This window comes from Chelonia mydas, chromosome 4 (genome assembly GCF_015237465.2).
Source record: "Chelonia mydas isolate rCheMyd1 chromosome 4, rCheMyd1.pri.v2, whole genome shotgun sequence".
Classification (NCBI taxonomy): Eukaryota; Metazoa; Chordata; order Testudines; family Cheloniidae; genus Chelonia; species Chelonia mydas.
In genome coordinates this window covers 126,648,998-126,664,709 of record NC_057852.1, presented here as the reverse complement: position 1 = coordinate 126,664,709, position 15,712 = coordinate 126,648,998, and the positions used below count along the sequence as shown (strand labels likewise).

At 45.0% G+C, this 15,712-nt stretch overlaps 1 protein-coding gene across 3 annotated transcripts in view; it reads left to right on the top strand.

Annotated features, from left to right (window-relative positions):
- FGFRL1 (fibroblast growth factor receptor like 1) overlaps positions 1–15,090 on the top strand; it is a 244,365-nt gene extending 229,275 nt beyond the window's left edge. For all 3 annotated transcript variants that reach the window (XM_037898265.2, XM_043544861.1, XM_043544860.1), the window contains exons 5-7: positions 397–681; positions 7,222–7,575; positions 10,430–15,090. In XM_037898265.2, coding sequence (XP_037754193.1) covers positions 397–681; positions 7,222–7,575; positions 10,430–10,839 — 1,049 coding nt within the window. In that variant the 3' untranslated portion in view covers positions 10,840–15,090. The remainder of the gene's footprint in view (positions 1–396; positions 682–7,221; positions 7,576–10,429) is intronic.
- Positions 15,091–15,712: the final 622 nt, after the last annotated feature.

Here is a 15,712-nt window from a genome sequence, read left to right as displayed (position 1 = left end):
GTGTCCTGAAAGGTGGCCATACTGCTAAGGGAAACTATGAGGCCAAATTCTGCCCTGATGTACAGGTGACTCTGGTATTATTTTGTGAAATTGCTGTAATCAACTGCCATAATTATAGAGTGAAATTCTATGGCCTGTCTTATGTAGGAATTCAAACCAGTGATCAAAATGGTCCCTTCTGACCTTAAAATCTACGAACCTCCGTAGTACTTATTTTTATGAAGGAACCACACTGGACCAGTGTATGCAGTAGTGATGCATGGGCATTTCTTGCATATTTGGAGTAGAGTGTCTCAGAAACAATGGCGGCAGTCCCTATAGATAACCATGTAGTGCTCTGGTTGTGTGGTCCATCATGCACCTTGCTTAGTGTAATCAACACTGTGTCCTTTGCAGCCCGGCCCAGATTCACGCAACCTGCCAAGATGAGACGGAGGGTGATTGCACGGCCTGTAGGAAGCTCAGTCCGCCTGAAGTGTGTTGCCAGTGGAAACCCTAGGCCTGACATCACCTGGCTGAAGGACAATAAGCCCCTCACACCTCAGGAGATTGGGGAGAACAAGAAGAAGAAGTGGACATTGAATTTGAAGAGCTTAAAGCCTGAGGACAGTGGGAAATACACGTGCCGAGTGTTTAACAAAGTTGGAGAAATCAATGCAACATATAAAGTTGAAGTAATCCGTAAGTGCTGCCTCTGGGCTGAGTGGGTTATTAGGGAGGGGCTTTTACAAGTGCGCTGACTTGAATAAATAGAACATTGTACCAAGAGCTGTGTGCAATGCCAGAAACTGAATTCCCAGATTACACTAAACTGGGAGGTGTTGCAAACTTCAGTGCAGACAGAGAAACAATTCTTCAGAGTCTCTAATAGAGAGGTCAGAAACATGGGCAGGAAATAATAAAATGTGATACATCCTGATAAATGCAGGTTAGTATGTCTGGTGAGAGCAACTCCCAGAGTAGCAGGGAGGTACTCGGGAAAAACTACTATCTAGAGAGAGAACTAATGGTGACAGTGATCACCCCAGTATGTGTGCTCACAAGGTGATGTGCCTGCCAAAAAAGGTAAGTGCGATTTCAGACTACAGACAGTCACTTTGTGGACGAGAGAGTCCCACTTTTAGGGTCTAAGAGCCATTGGGAGTTGTTCTATTGACTTCATTGTGGGTTGGATAAAGCCTTTAATGTGTCTGAAGAAAAATAGTTTAGGGTGGCTACTACAGAGATAATGGGATGAAGTTAATCAGTGGAAAAATTAGGCCGGATATCAGAGAAAAGCATTCTGTTGAGTCATAGAGCAGTCTCCCAAGGAAAGTGATAAAAGTCCCATCACTAGAGTAATTAAAAATTAACAAGACAAAGCATTTAGGGCCAGATTTTTAAAGGTATTTAGGAACCTAAAGTTACAGATAGAAGCCTACTGGGATTTTCAAAAGTGCCTAGATGCCTAACTCTGAGGCACTGAATTCAGGCACCCATTGGGAGTTAGGCCCCTAGGCACTTTGAAAATCCTACGAGGCATCTATCTTGCATCTTTAGCACCTGAATACCTCTATAAATCTGGCCCTTAGGGCACATGCTATAGGGGATTGTCCTGCTGTGGCAGTGGGATGAACTAGATTGCTGTCCTCTGTACGTAACCCGATAGAGGATTCTGTGGCTCTAATTTCCTGTCTTATTGTTTTTGAAAATAATTATACTGGTGAGGCTATTCAGACCAAGTGAGGAAGAGCTTCTATTCCTTGGTTTATGCTATGTTTATGATAGCCTAGTATGTTGCCATGGAAATGATTATGATGCTGCAAGCTCAAGAAAGAGGAGGAGAAAGGCTGTGAGAGGGGAGATCATAGAATCATAGAATATCAGGGTTGGAAGGGACCTCAGGAGGTCATCTAGTCCAACCCCCTGCTCAAAAGCAGGACCAATCCCCAACTAAATCATCCCAGCCAGGGCTTTGTCAAGCCTTACCTTAAAAACTTCTAAGGAAGGAGATTCCACCACCTCCCTGGGTAATGCATTCCAGTGCTTCACCATGCTCCTAGTGAAAAAGTTTTTCCTAATATCCAACCTAAACCTCCCCCACTGCAACTTCAGACCATTACTCCTCGTTCTGTCATCTGCTACCACTGAGAACAGTCTAGATCCATCCTCTTTGGAACCCCCTTTCAGGTAGTTGAAAGCAGCTATCAAATCCCCCCTCATTCTTCTCTTCAGCAGACTAAACATCCCCAGTTCCCTCAGCCTCACCTCATAACTCATGTGTTCCAGTCCCCTAATCATTTTTGTTGCCCTCTGCTGGACTCTTTCCAATTTTTCTACATCCTTCTTGTAGTGTGGGGCCCAAAAGTGGACACAGTACTCCAGATGAGGCCTCACCAATGTCGAATAGAGGGGAACAATCATGTCCCTCGATCTGCTGGCAATGCCCCTACTTATACAGCCCAAAATGCCGTTAGCCTTCTTGGCAACAAGGGCACACTGTTGACTCATATCTAGCTTCTCGTCTACTGTAACCCCTAGGTCCTTTTCTGCAGAACTGCTGCCTAGCCATTCGGTCCCTAGTCTGTAGTGGTGCATGGAATTCTTCCATCCTAAGTGCAGGACTCTGCACTTGTCCTTGTTGAACCTCATCAGATTTCTTTTGGCCCAATCCTCTAATTTGTCTAGGGCCCTCTGTATCCTATCCCTACCCCGAGCGTATCTACTTCTCCTCCCAGTTTAGTGTCATCTGCAAACTTGCTGAGGGTGCAATCCACACCATCCTCCAGATCATTAATGAAGATATTGAACAAAACTGACCCCAGGTCTGACCCTTGGGGCACTCCACTGGATACCGGCTGCCAACTAGACATGGAGCCATTGATCACCTGTTGAGCCCGACAATCTAGCCAGCTTTCTATCCACCTTATAGTGCATTCATCCAGCCCATACTTCTTTAACTTGCTGGCAAGAATACTGTGGGAGACCGTGTCAAAAGCTTTGCTAAAGTCAAGGAACAACACGTCCACTGCTTTCCCTTCATCCACAGAGCCAGTTATCTCGTCATAGAAGGCAATTAGATAAGTCAGGCATGACTTGCCCTTGGTGAATCCATGCTGACTGTTCCTGATCACTTTCCTCTCCTCTAAGTGCTTCAGAATTGATTCCTTGAGGACCTGCTCCATGATTTTTCCAGGGACTGAGGTGAGGCTGACTGGCCTGTAGTTCCCAGGATCCTCCTTCTTCCCTTTTTTAAAGATTGGCACTACATTAGCCTTTTTCCAGTCGTCCGGGACCACCCCCGATCGCCATGAGTTTTCAAAGGTAATGGCCAATGGCTCTGCAATCACATCCACCCACTCCTTCAGCACTCTCGGATACAGCGCATCCAGCCCCATGGACTTGTGCTCGTCCAGCTTTTCTAAATAGTCCCGAACCACTTCTTTCTCCACAGAGAGCTGGTCACCTCCTCCCCATGCTGTGCTGCCCAGTGCAGTAGTCTGGGAGCTGACCTTGTTTGTGAAGACAGAGACAAAAAAAGCTTTGAGTACATTAGTTTTTTCCACGTCCTCTGTCACCAGGTTGCCTCCCTCATTCAGTAAGGGGCCCACACTTTCCTTGAGTTTCTTCTTGTTGCTAACATACCTGAAGAAACCCTTCTTGTTACTCTTAACATCTCTTGCTAGCTGCAACTCCAGGTGTGATTTGGCCTTCCTGATTTCACTCTTGCATGCCTGAGCAATATTTTTATACTCCTCTCTGGTCATTTGTCCAATCTTCCACTTCTTGTAAGCTTCTTTTTTGTGTTTAAGATCAGCAAGGATTTCACTGTTAAGCCAAGCTGGTCGCCTGCCATATTTACTATTCTTTCTACACATCAGGATGGTTTATTCCTGTAACCTCAATAAGGATCAAATATAGTCAGGAGCAGGAGCACGGAAGACCATAAAGCAACACATGACACAGGGAAAGCATGTTCTTCGTGTGTTAGTGCATGTGTTTTAGCATGATCAAGTCTATCCCGGTGTGAAATCTGCTCTCTGATAACTCCCTTTCTCTAGAATAACAGGAATTAAAAGCACATGTACGGAGTTGTGTTGTGCTCCGAATGCACAAACCTGCTGGACATCTGGTATCAATAAAAATGCAGCTGTGTGGAGACGGTAAAAACATGTGTTTACACTAAAACCAGGAGCAGAGACAGGGAAATGAATCAAGTCCCATCCTAATGTCAGTTGTGGCATTTTCACTTCATCAAAACCAGACGGCACCAGGAACAAACCCTTTTCTGTGTCAGAGAGTAGTCCCCGTTTATCTTGGTTTTTATCAATCTACAGATATACGTAACCCTTGTTGTCATTAGCGTTTTCTGGCTAGGAACAAAAACAGTGACCAAAGGGGCAATAGAACCAAAGCGATAAGAGTATTACAGCATTTTTACAGGCTTCCTCCGATTTTAATAACATGCCATGGGCGTTTCAGGTTTTATTAAATTTCCTTCCTTAAATCTTCCCCAAGCCTCCACTTCTCAGTCTCACTTGCTTATCTGAGTCTAGGTCTTTCCAGCTTTGATCCCTGCTGGTGTGTTCCTCATGTATGATCTCTTAAGAATATGTGACATTTCTGCCACGCTGGCCCACGTTCCCTGGGGTCTCGGTGCCGATAGCCTCCTGTACATCCTATCCTGATTCATCAAAGTGTGGAACATTGTTCCTTCCTCCCACCTCAATGCCTGCCCGGTGATACTGGGAACTGGTTCTTTACACACCCAGCCCAAGGGTGGTTTCCATTAAAAGGTCAGCATTTGCCAGCCGTTGCCACACAATGATACCTGAGACACCAGTGTCTCCCTGCACCTAGACGAGGGAAATCTGTGGTACTTCAGATACCTCTCTCCAGAAACGGATGGTAAATACTGACTTTCAGATGTGAGCATTGGAATCTATTCAGCACCCTTGCAATAATGGATACACTTTCTTTCACGGTGCCTGACAAAATGGGGTCCCTGCCTGAGGCCGCTGAGTTTAGTAATAATAAATAATAATAGGCTGGTCTGGTGAGCTAGTCTTAATGTTCTTTGAGAACCCTGGGTTTGATTTTCTATCATGGTATCTTGCTTCCCCGGCCAGCAGGGGAATCTTGGAGTGCTCCTGAGATGAGATGATCAGAGGGCAGAGAAGGCTTCCCTGCTGACTAGGGAAGCAAGACAGCTGTGGAGTTCTCCTCAGAAAACGGCACGGGAAGTGGTGGCTTCTCCATGCTTAGCACATTTGCGATTAGACTAGACGAAATAAGAGTTAATGCAGGTGGAAGTGAAGTACTTGACTTAGGAGGTCTTTCCCACCCCTAACACCTATGGGCTTAAAACTTGGTGTGTAAGCCTCCCTGAGCCAGGAAAGTGGGGGAAAGATGGAGGGCTCCCCGTCAGCATCAGGTTCCCACAGGCATTCTGCCAGCCCCAGGGATGAAGCACTCCTCCCAGTGGACTTCAGGAAGCATGTCCCTGAGTAGCCATTGCTGCCCCCATTAACAGGATGCAGCCTGCACTCCCCACCATCAGCTGGCTAGTGCAGAAAGTGCAGTGGACTTGTCCCGTCTTCTTTGGTAAGTCTAGGGGGCTTTTGGAGAGACAGGGATTGCCCTGTGCAAGGAGCGGGAATGTTCCTTTCCCCCTCTTGTCGTACCCACACTGGGCTAGCAACAGCCTGGACCTGTGACTCTCCTGTTGACTCATAATAGGTCCCCATGGCTAAAGCACACAATATCCTACAGATCTAGCAGAGAACATGCAGGACTGCCCCATGGAAACATCCTAAGATTATATATAACTGCCACCCTAGCAGGAAGCTAGCCTGGTGATGCTATGGGCCAGCATCGCGATTAATGCCAGGAGCACTTTTGCCATAACAGTCAGCTTAGGTTGCCACCCTTGCTACACTATCCTGCAGGGTTTCCTGAATTTCTTTCTGGAATAATGACAGGAAAGTGTCCGTGTGGTTTGCCCTTTTTCACGCTGGCTCAGGACACTTACCTGCCCTGTTCCAGATTCAGAGAATAACGCTGCATGTGTTATACCCCTGAGGGTCAAAGTGCACCATTAAGCACAGGCCTGTGCCAGGGGCAGCGCAGAACTGCACTGTGCCCCTGCAGCAGACATGCCAAACCCATGAAAAAAATGCAGAAATTGGGCTTTTTTTTTGGCTTAATTGGCTTGTGAGTTGTTTGTTGGCTAGTTTTTGGCTTGTTGCTTGTTTGGCTTGTAGCTTATTGCTTTTTTTTTTTGATCAGTTCCTGGCAAGCGGGGTAAGGGGAGGCAAGCAGGGGCTAGTTGGGGAGAGAGTCAGGGGTGCACAGCGGGCCCACTGCAATCCCAGATTGCCCACTGGGCGGATCTAGTCACATAGAGTATTGGGGTTCTTAGGGATTGGCTTGGTTTGGCCTTGTTTTGAAATGGGATTAGCTTGATTTTTGGCTTCTTGTGAAAGTTGGGGTGCTTATTTACCATGTGAAAATTGGCAACTGGGCCCTGCGGGAGAGCTCTGGGAAATGCTTCTCCTAAGGAGGTACAATCCATGCTCAGGATGCAGTCAGGACAGCAGCTGCTGCAGCACCCCTTCTGAGCATGCAACCTGCCTTCACCTCTGTGGCCATTCAGCTACACTAGCCAGTCTCAGCAATGGGGTGTGTGGCCCATCCTCCTCCTTGCCTCTCCTTTTTGGGATCACCAGCACCCTGAGGGGTAGTAGCAGGGGACAGTTCTTGCACTCAAGAGAGCACAGGGACTTCAAATGGGCCAGAACCTTGAATAGATGGTACAGAGTAGGGGAAAGGCTGCTCGGTGTCTTCCCTTTTCCCCAACCCATCCATTACTGAACACCTACAATATCTAGTCCTATGCATATCACCCGGGAAATGCAGCTTTATAAACTGGGCTTGTGTTACGGTTGAGTGACAGTTTAAAGTCCTCTTTAAAGCAGGAGGGAAACTAGTTAGTTCAGGGGTTGAACTGTGTGACTCCCCGTAACATTAGTGGGGCTTGGGTGGCTGAATACTGATGCCCCTAGCTCAGTAGGTAGCTGGGATAATGTGATCAGAGTAGAGATGGAAAATACCTTTGAGATGAGATTTCTGGGGCCTGATTCCTTAGCACTGACAGGGATTTGCAGCCTCTGTCTTTAAACAGTCCCCAGTCGGATTGAGGAACACAATTTATTTTTCATCACGTGTTGTATTTGTTTGCAGAGAGGACTCGGTCCAAACCCATTCTCACAGGAACGCACCCTGTGAACACGACCGTGGACTATGGTGGGACCACGTCGTTTCAGTGCAAGGTCCGCAGCGACGTCAAGCCCGTCATCCAGTGGCTGAAAAGGGTGGAGTACGGCACAGAGAACAAGTACAACTCCACCATTGATGTCGGGGGGCAGAAGTTTGTCGTGCTCCCCACCGGAGAGGTCTGGTCCCGTCCGGACGGCTCCTACTTAAACAAACTGATGATAACACGAGCCAAAGAGGAGGACGCTGGGATGTACATCTGCCTAGGGGCAAACACAATGGGATACAGCTTCCGCAGTGCTTTCCTCACAGTGTTGCCCGGTGAGTGTGGGTTGACTGGAACTTTCCTTCTAAACTGTCCTGGCCCAGCATGTTCTGCATTGCGGCATCATTGCAATCGCTGATCCAGATCCTCAGCTGGTATAAATCGCTTTCCTCCATTGACTCAGTGGAGCTTCACTGATTTACACAGCTTGGGATCTGGCGAGCTTTGGTGAGTGGCCAGATTATGCTGATTTTTCTACTGCCCATGGTGTGCCTGAGTTGATCTCCTCCCTGAGCCTCCTTGTAGGCTGCTGCATAAATAACGGCTCCGGCAAGGTTAAATAACCGGGTTGAAAATTCCTGATCTGCTTTTGTGCTGGAGCAGGGCTGGGAAGTCGTATTGTGATGCCGTCTGTGCAACGTCCTGTAAAGTGAGCCCAGGCACTCAAAGGAGCTGAATGCCCCTCCCCTCCCTGTTTTTTTATTGGTTTGTTAGTAAAAGGAAACAATGAAACAAGCCCATAAACTGAGAAGAATGAAAACAGTGTAAGGATCACAGCCAAAGGAGAAGAATGGGTGTGAAAGAGATTATGATAGGCTTGTTAATTTCTTATTTGATGAGTCCCTGGGAGCTGTTGTGCCGAGCTCAGAACTGCTTCCCTCTTTGCTCCTGCCCTGTGCTCTGCTCTGTGGCTGAGACCTGCAGTACAGGAGCTTTTTAGGGCTTCCAGTCTAACTTCTTCATTGTCCCTTTTGCCCTCTTTAAAGTGCGGTCCTGCCCCGCACAGTGATTTTATAATCCAGAGTCTGCTGGTTTTAGTGACAAAAACAAATCGGCCTTGCTTTTCGTCCTCTCCGCCCGGCAGAGCCACTGCAGCTCAGAGAAGAGAGGAGAGGGAAAGAAGTGGTGTAAATGTGGTCCTTATTGTATACATTAAGCATTTAAAAAAAAAAAAGATGTTTTTCTGGTGGTTTTTTTGTTTGTTTGTTTGTTTTTACTGAAATAACTTAAAAAAAAACAAGCTCTACATGTACTATTTCAGACTAACACTAGATTTAGGCCTCAATGAAAGAAAAAAAGTCATTGACATCTTTAAAGAAGTTTGGCTTGGAAAGAAAGTTATACACGTTTGAAAATATTGTACAGTAGAGTACAAGATTAGGATTGCAAATTCACAAATGATCTTGTATGTGTCATCTCAGATTTTTATATGGCACCTTTCATCACATTATCTGAGCTCTGGTACCTTAGGGCCAAATGTTTAAAGTTATCTAGGTAGCTACAGCTGCAGATAACCCCCTAGCGGAATTTTCAAAAGCCCCTAGGCACCCAGGCCCCTATGGGAGTTGGGCACCTAGGTGCTTTTTGAAAACCCCACTGAGGACTTATCTGCCTTTTTAGGTGCCTAGATACCTTTCAAAATCTGGCCCTGAAAGCCCTGATTCAGCAAAGCGGCTCAGCTATCAGCATGTGCTTAAGTCCATCCCTATTCAGCACAGCACTTACACATGTGTAAATCCTATTGAAGACAATGGGATTAAGCATAGGTTTACAGTTCAGTACATGCTTAAGTGCTTTTATGACCAGGAATGGACACAGGCATGTGCCTAAGTTAGGTAATTCAAATTGTGTTTCCCGCAGCACCACTAATTGAGCCCTGGATGCATATTATACAAAGTCTACTATTATGCAAAGGGGGCCGGAACCTAAACCCTGAAATTTGGGAGCGTGGATCTGATTCTGAACAGTGCCATTTCGGCCTGTCTCACTAGGGCTTAAATGGAACAACGTGTTCATGAATGCAGGATGCTAGAGGTTTGTAAGAGGGATAATCAACTGCATTTCTTGACTATCTGCAATTCAATTCTCGGTGGCGACAGTGCTGTAAAATTGAATATAAAGTGCTGCACGCAGTGAGCTGCTCTGGTGAGAACAAAAACGTACGCCTCTGTCACTAAGGGCTCGATCCTGCTCCTGGGGCACTGTACAGGTGCAGTGAATCAGGGCCTGAGCCATTAGTAGTGGGTCAGTGTCGAAGCGAATAATAACCGCAGACATGGCAGAGGGCTTATATGGGATTCTTCTTACTTACCCGAAGCTGGGACTCCCTACCTTGGATTATCCTGAACAAGCACACACACTCAGTTCTGCAGTGCCTGGGAATCCCACACGAAGTCCTAGTCCTCCCTTGTCTCAGCAGAGCACCAAGAGGTGCTGCAGGAGGGATGCTAGTTAACCTGCCTCTTCCTGTCCCAAACTTGCCCTCCTGCCCACATAAGAGACCACTCCTGCAAGGTACCACTCCTGCATGGTCCTGAGTATTGCTGAGTGTGTATTAGCTACAGGAAGATGGATTGATACTAGAAAGGGATATTTAAGACTTAATGAACAGAGAGACATGTCTGGCAGAGGCCAATATGGGACAGGCCTCTGCTCCGCGTAACCAGATCACAATGGGATCATGCAGGTCCAATTGCTGGGCAGCTGACATGGCCTGCGTTTCATCCTCTGGTCTGGATAGAGAAGCCAGCTCCATCTCTGAGCGCTGGGGCTGAGAGACCATCTGTTGGACTGACTCTGAAGAGGACACTAGAACTGGGGAACTAAAGCATAATAAATTATTGATAAAAAACCTTTTAGGGTTCCCTGCATCTTAAACAAAAGAAATTGATTTGTTTGTCCTTTCAGTGCTTTTCAAAGGAGAAACAGCAGCAAAACGTTATGATGTTGGCAGCGTGTCCCCCCTTGTATTTGGCGTAGCTGGGGTTGTCAGACAGACTATACAAAAGCCAGCCTTAGCTTGACATCTGTTTTGAATCCTCCTCTCCTGGTTTTAATTAACTCTTTCGATTACTCCCTTTCCCTCTTGTAACACACTCTCTCTCTCTCTTATGCAAACCTGATGTCCAGATCCCAAGCCACCGAGCGCCCCTGTGGCCCCATCCTCCGCTAGCAGCCTGCCGTGGCCGGTGATCATCGGGATCCCCGCTGGAGCAGTCTTCATCTTCGGGACGATCCTCCTGTGGCTCTGCCAGGCCAAAAAGAAGCCCTGCTCTCCCCCAACTGCTGCTCCCATGCACAGACCGCAGGCCAGAGACAGGATCTGTGTCTCCCAGGGTCCTGACAAGGACTGCATCTCCTCCATAAACTATGAGGAATACGTAGCCCACCAGCAGCATTTGCTATCCCAAGGGCCTGCGTTGGCCCCAGCCATGGCATCAAAAATGTACCCAAAGATTTACACAGACATCCACACTCACACGCACTCACATGTGGAAGGCAAAGTTCACCAGCATCAGCACATTCATTATCAGTGTTAAAGGGCAGCCATAGACCGTAGCTTATTGGTGCTTTTTTTCTCATGGTACCTCAGAACAGACTGCTTCGAGTCAGCTAACACTGCCAGCAAAAGGCAAAGTGGACGGAGGAGGGAGAGAGAGAGAGAAAGAGATTTTTTTTTTTTGTTATTATTACCATTAGGATGTAGATGAGGAATAATGAAGGAATTCCCGATCTCAGCACAAAGGCGGCCATCTAAAACAATGGAAACTTCTTGTATGTCTAAATCAAGATGGCAACAGATAAGGCAGGAAGCTGTGACATGAAACACCACTGACCCTGTTGCATTGCGAAGCAGAGGAAGAAGAGGAGAACACGATGGTATTGCAGTCGATACTGCAGTTCCTGCCTCTAGCACATGCCATCTGTTTTGGTGCAAGGCGCATCAGACGTCTTACCCTTGGGAATGTACAGAAGAGCCCTTTATCTCAGAGTGGCTGAAGCTAGGAAGTACCTGAGGTGTAGTGCCAAAGCACCAGGAGACTGTAATCAATTGAAACATTCAATTGCCCAATTTCAAATGAAAACATAAGCAGAAGAGTTTCTGGAAAACACATTTCTATTTATGAAGTGAAACTCCACATGCATCTCGCCAGCAGTAACTTTGCCTGACAGTTGGTGATAACTTAGCTGGCTGGTTCCATTTCTGCAAATCAAGGGTATTGTGTTTTCCCCAAGGGGGCACTGCTTGAAATCTTTAAAAATGTTCAACTCACCCCAATGCTATGACTCAGTGCCACTGCCAGGAAGAAGGAAGGACATTGTACAATGCGACTTTATATTTATATTTAAGAAATAATAATTAATAATAACTGAACTGCTGAAGGTCAAGAAAAGAAAACATGCTGCCCTTTTCTGATGCCGCTAGCTGTGATTCTTAATCAGATCTTCATGGCTTACAGTGACAAGCTACTGGATTAACTGTGTCAGTGAAAAATAAATGAACAAGTAAAAATAAAAAGAGAGAGAAAAGAGAGAAAATAATTGTTTATGGAAGAATGAATTTGCTAAATATGCACCTAGGGTTGTGTGTGGTTTTTCTTTCCAGATAATGTTTTGCAGTTGATTCAAACAATCTCATTTCAGTTTCATTTAAAACAACAAGAAAGAAAGAAAGAAAGAAAGAAAGAAAGAAAGAAAGAAAGAAAGAAAGAAAGAAAGAACGTATTAAATACCTATATGGACTAGAAATGAATTCAATCACAAATATAAAACCTTTGTAATTCTATATAGAGTTTAAACAGAAGTCATGTATATTTAATTTATTTTGTTAAACAAGAAAAAAAGTATGATATTTTCCTCAAAACAGGCATTTCTATACGTATTTTTGATCAAAGAAACTAAAGATGAATTGTGGGTTTTTTCCAGGTTCTTATAGGTGCCATGCTCCAAATATAAGCAATGTAACATATAACAGTACTTTATTTAACCAAATTGAAAGTCATATGTTTGTATGCATTTTTACAATAGCCATGTGTAATTGTTCTAGCAGCATCTCTGGCACTACAGGCGCCATCATTTCCAATAGAAACTGCTATCGTGTGCTGTTTATAACCTGTTCGGAAAGTTTTGCTGCGGACTGATCACTGCCTCTACACCCCATGTTATCCTGGCCTCATTAACAAAGAGCTCAGAGCACAAGAAAACTTGTTCCACCGTTCATTTAAAAATGTGGTTTCATTTTTTTGGTTAACATTACAAGACGTGAACCAGAGACCTGTGATATAATTAATAATACCTTTTAAAAAAAAGGTTTTAAAAGTGAAATGTTCCTAGGCGTGAGCCCATCAGGTGGACTTCTGCATCTGAGTGTTTGGGGGTGGGGGGCGGATTATAAGTCTGAACAAATTATTTGATCCATAAAAGCAGCTTCTGAGCATAAAACATTCAATAGAGATGAAATTCACCACAGCAAGGGGAACCTGCACAAGGCCCTCTGTACCACTTAAGCCCCCTGTTAAGGGCTTATGGCTCAATCCTGCAAGGGGCCAAGTACTCTGGCCTTGAGCCACCAAAGCACGTAACTTCGCAAACATAGGGCCTTGTGCGCTGACGTTATTTTCCATTGGCTTCAGTATCAGTCAGATCAGACACATTGAAGTTAATGGGAATAGTCAGATGCTTAAAAATCAGCACCGTTTTAAATGCTTTGCAGGTCAGGGCCAGAGAGCTCAGCGCCTGACTGGCTGGAGCTTGTAAGTGGTGTGTAGGGCCTTCTGCACTGGTGTGAATTTCACCCACAGGCTCTGGAATAACACAGCAAGGGGTGTATTGTACATTTGTTCCTTGTGTTCCATTCCTATTGGTTGTAATGGAAGTGGAATGAGTGCAGATTATTATACCCCTTATTGTGCGCTTACTATAGATGGTCTATTACGTCAAACCTTCACTCCATTAGAGGGGGACCCAGACCAGCTTTGATTCCATAAGGCCATAAAGTTAGTTACTAAATTCTGATCTTGGATGCTGGTGCACAGCTCCCTTTGGTTTCAGTGAGCATCGTGAATGAGCATCCATGTGCATAACTGGGGTGTTGTAAGTACTGATTTAACAAAGATTTGCTAATGGCTGCAGTTTACTGAGTGAGCCATGCACACATAAAAAAGTCTATGCACAGTTTCTATGTACATCAACTATGTTATAAGAAGTTAGGAAACTGGTATTTCATGAGAGGCTGTAAGGGCTGTAGCAGAAATGTCACCATCCATTGTGTCTACCTCTCATACAAGGCTATGAGAAGTTTGGTATTTTTATTACCATAACCTGCACAAAGCTAATGCACATTGAAGCAATGTTAAGGGCATGACACAAATCCAAATTCAGAGATAAGGGGGATAGTTCTTCCAACACTTTTTGTGCTGGGGTGCTGTAGGCAGGGACCGCAGGGTGTTACATGCCAAACATGCTGCAATAGCTTTACCGCTCTTGCTTTAAAAGCACCCTCCTGTGTGGCCCCACTTTGAGTGAACCACAAGAGACTGCCACATGGCATTGCCAAGATGACAGCAGGATCTCGGACATGTACAGCTAGATTACTTTTAACTCAAAAATGACAATGTATTTAGCATAGGTCATTGTGTTCCATCCCAAGTAGCGTTCTTACTCGCCATTGACCCTCTCTGCCCCCTTTCATCCTGGAGCTTCAGAATCTTCTTTAATGGAATGAAAACTTTAAAATGTTGCCAGTTGGTCCAGATGGAGGGATTACCTTTTCCATCTTGGAAATAGACCTTCACCAAGTGCCCTTCAAAGCTCCGGTCTTTAAAATGCGAGTCATATGTGTAGTTGTGAGGAGGGTGGTAACAGGAAAAAAATTAAGGCGGTCACAGTTAGTTCACCACCACCACTAAGATATTGGTTGTGCAGAAGCCAAGAACAATTGTGGTTCCTGGCCAAGATTTTGAGAAGGCACTAATGATTTTGCGGGCCCAACTTGAGACATCTTAAAGGTCCTGATTTTCACAAAGTGCTGAGCTCCTGCCCTCTGAACATCAGCCTCCTTTAAAGGCCCTCAGGTTGGATAATCAAAAATGGCCACACCCCGAACCACTAGTCACTTTTGAAAATGATGGCCAAAGTTGTGCTTATCTGGGGATAAGGTCTGTGTGAGACTGGTGCCACTAGCAGTGTAAGCTCCCTCAGGTCGGGTCGGGAGGACATAGGTATGGCCATAGCCCATCCCCACTTCAGCTTGGGAAGTGAATACATGTCACCACCAACTCCCATATCCCTCCCTTCCAAAGGGGTAGGTGAAATTCACCCCCATGCAGAAGGCTAGCACAAAACCTCTTAAGGCCATCTTAAACCATGAAAATAGGGCTTGAATGGGATTTAAGCTTTGCGATGGCTCTGTACACATGGGTGAACTTCACCCTTTAGACAGTGTTTTGCCTCCATGAGGCAATGTGCCTCCTTGAGCTCTTGATGGGGCTGACTCTGTTCCACCCTAACGTGGGACATTCATATGCAGGGCTGTATTGTGCCTTACAGGAAACACAAAGCATTCCTATGTCTAAATAAGTTCAGTGAGAGTCTGCTCTTAGTCACCCAGATGTGAACCCATTTTTCCCCCAGTGAGACAGAATGTGGCCTGACCTTTTTAAAATAAATAGAGAACATTTTAAAAGAACGGTGGACTTGCTAAAAGCTACCCACCACTGACCCTACTTTGTATTCAAGAGCTTGATATATATACATACACATCAGTCTATGGCATTGAAAGTGGGCCTCACTTTTAAAGGCACAAAACTTGAGGATCAAAAGAAAATTCAGGCTTAATATTGAACATCCTTGTTATTTTGTTTGTATGGCAAACTGAACATGGCCTTGAATGTCATTTTCTTGTGTGGTGTCTTTAAACTTTGTATTGACAATCTTTGTACAGTCAGCCCTTTTAAGGTGAAAGCTTTATCAGACTTTACAAATAAAAAGTGTGATGTCATTTTCAAGCAGTGGGAAAATAAGCTAATTAAAGATATTGGAAGGAGACGCAATGGCCTGTGTGTGTGTGTTTAATGAAAGAGATGGAGGCGTAAAAGCATGAATTTGTAACTACCGTGTGGGTATTAGCATAAAATGGAGTTTTATAAACTTAATATGCATATAGAAATATACCATTTATTTATATGCGTATGTATGTACATATGCGCTCATATACAGGGAATATATGATGGCGTGATGTGGTATAAAAGTTTTATCACAAAACAAGTGCTAATAAAATCTTTATACCACACCACAGTTTGCTGTATTCTGTATATGCAACATATTTAACACAAACATTGTTTTACAAATGTGTCAGAGTTTTAAAAAAATGTATAGGAACTTTTTTTTTTAACCCCTTCTCCTGTAAAGCCA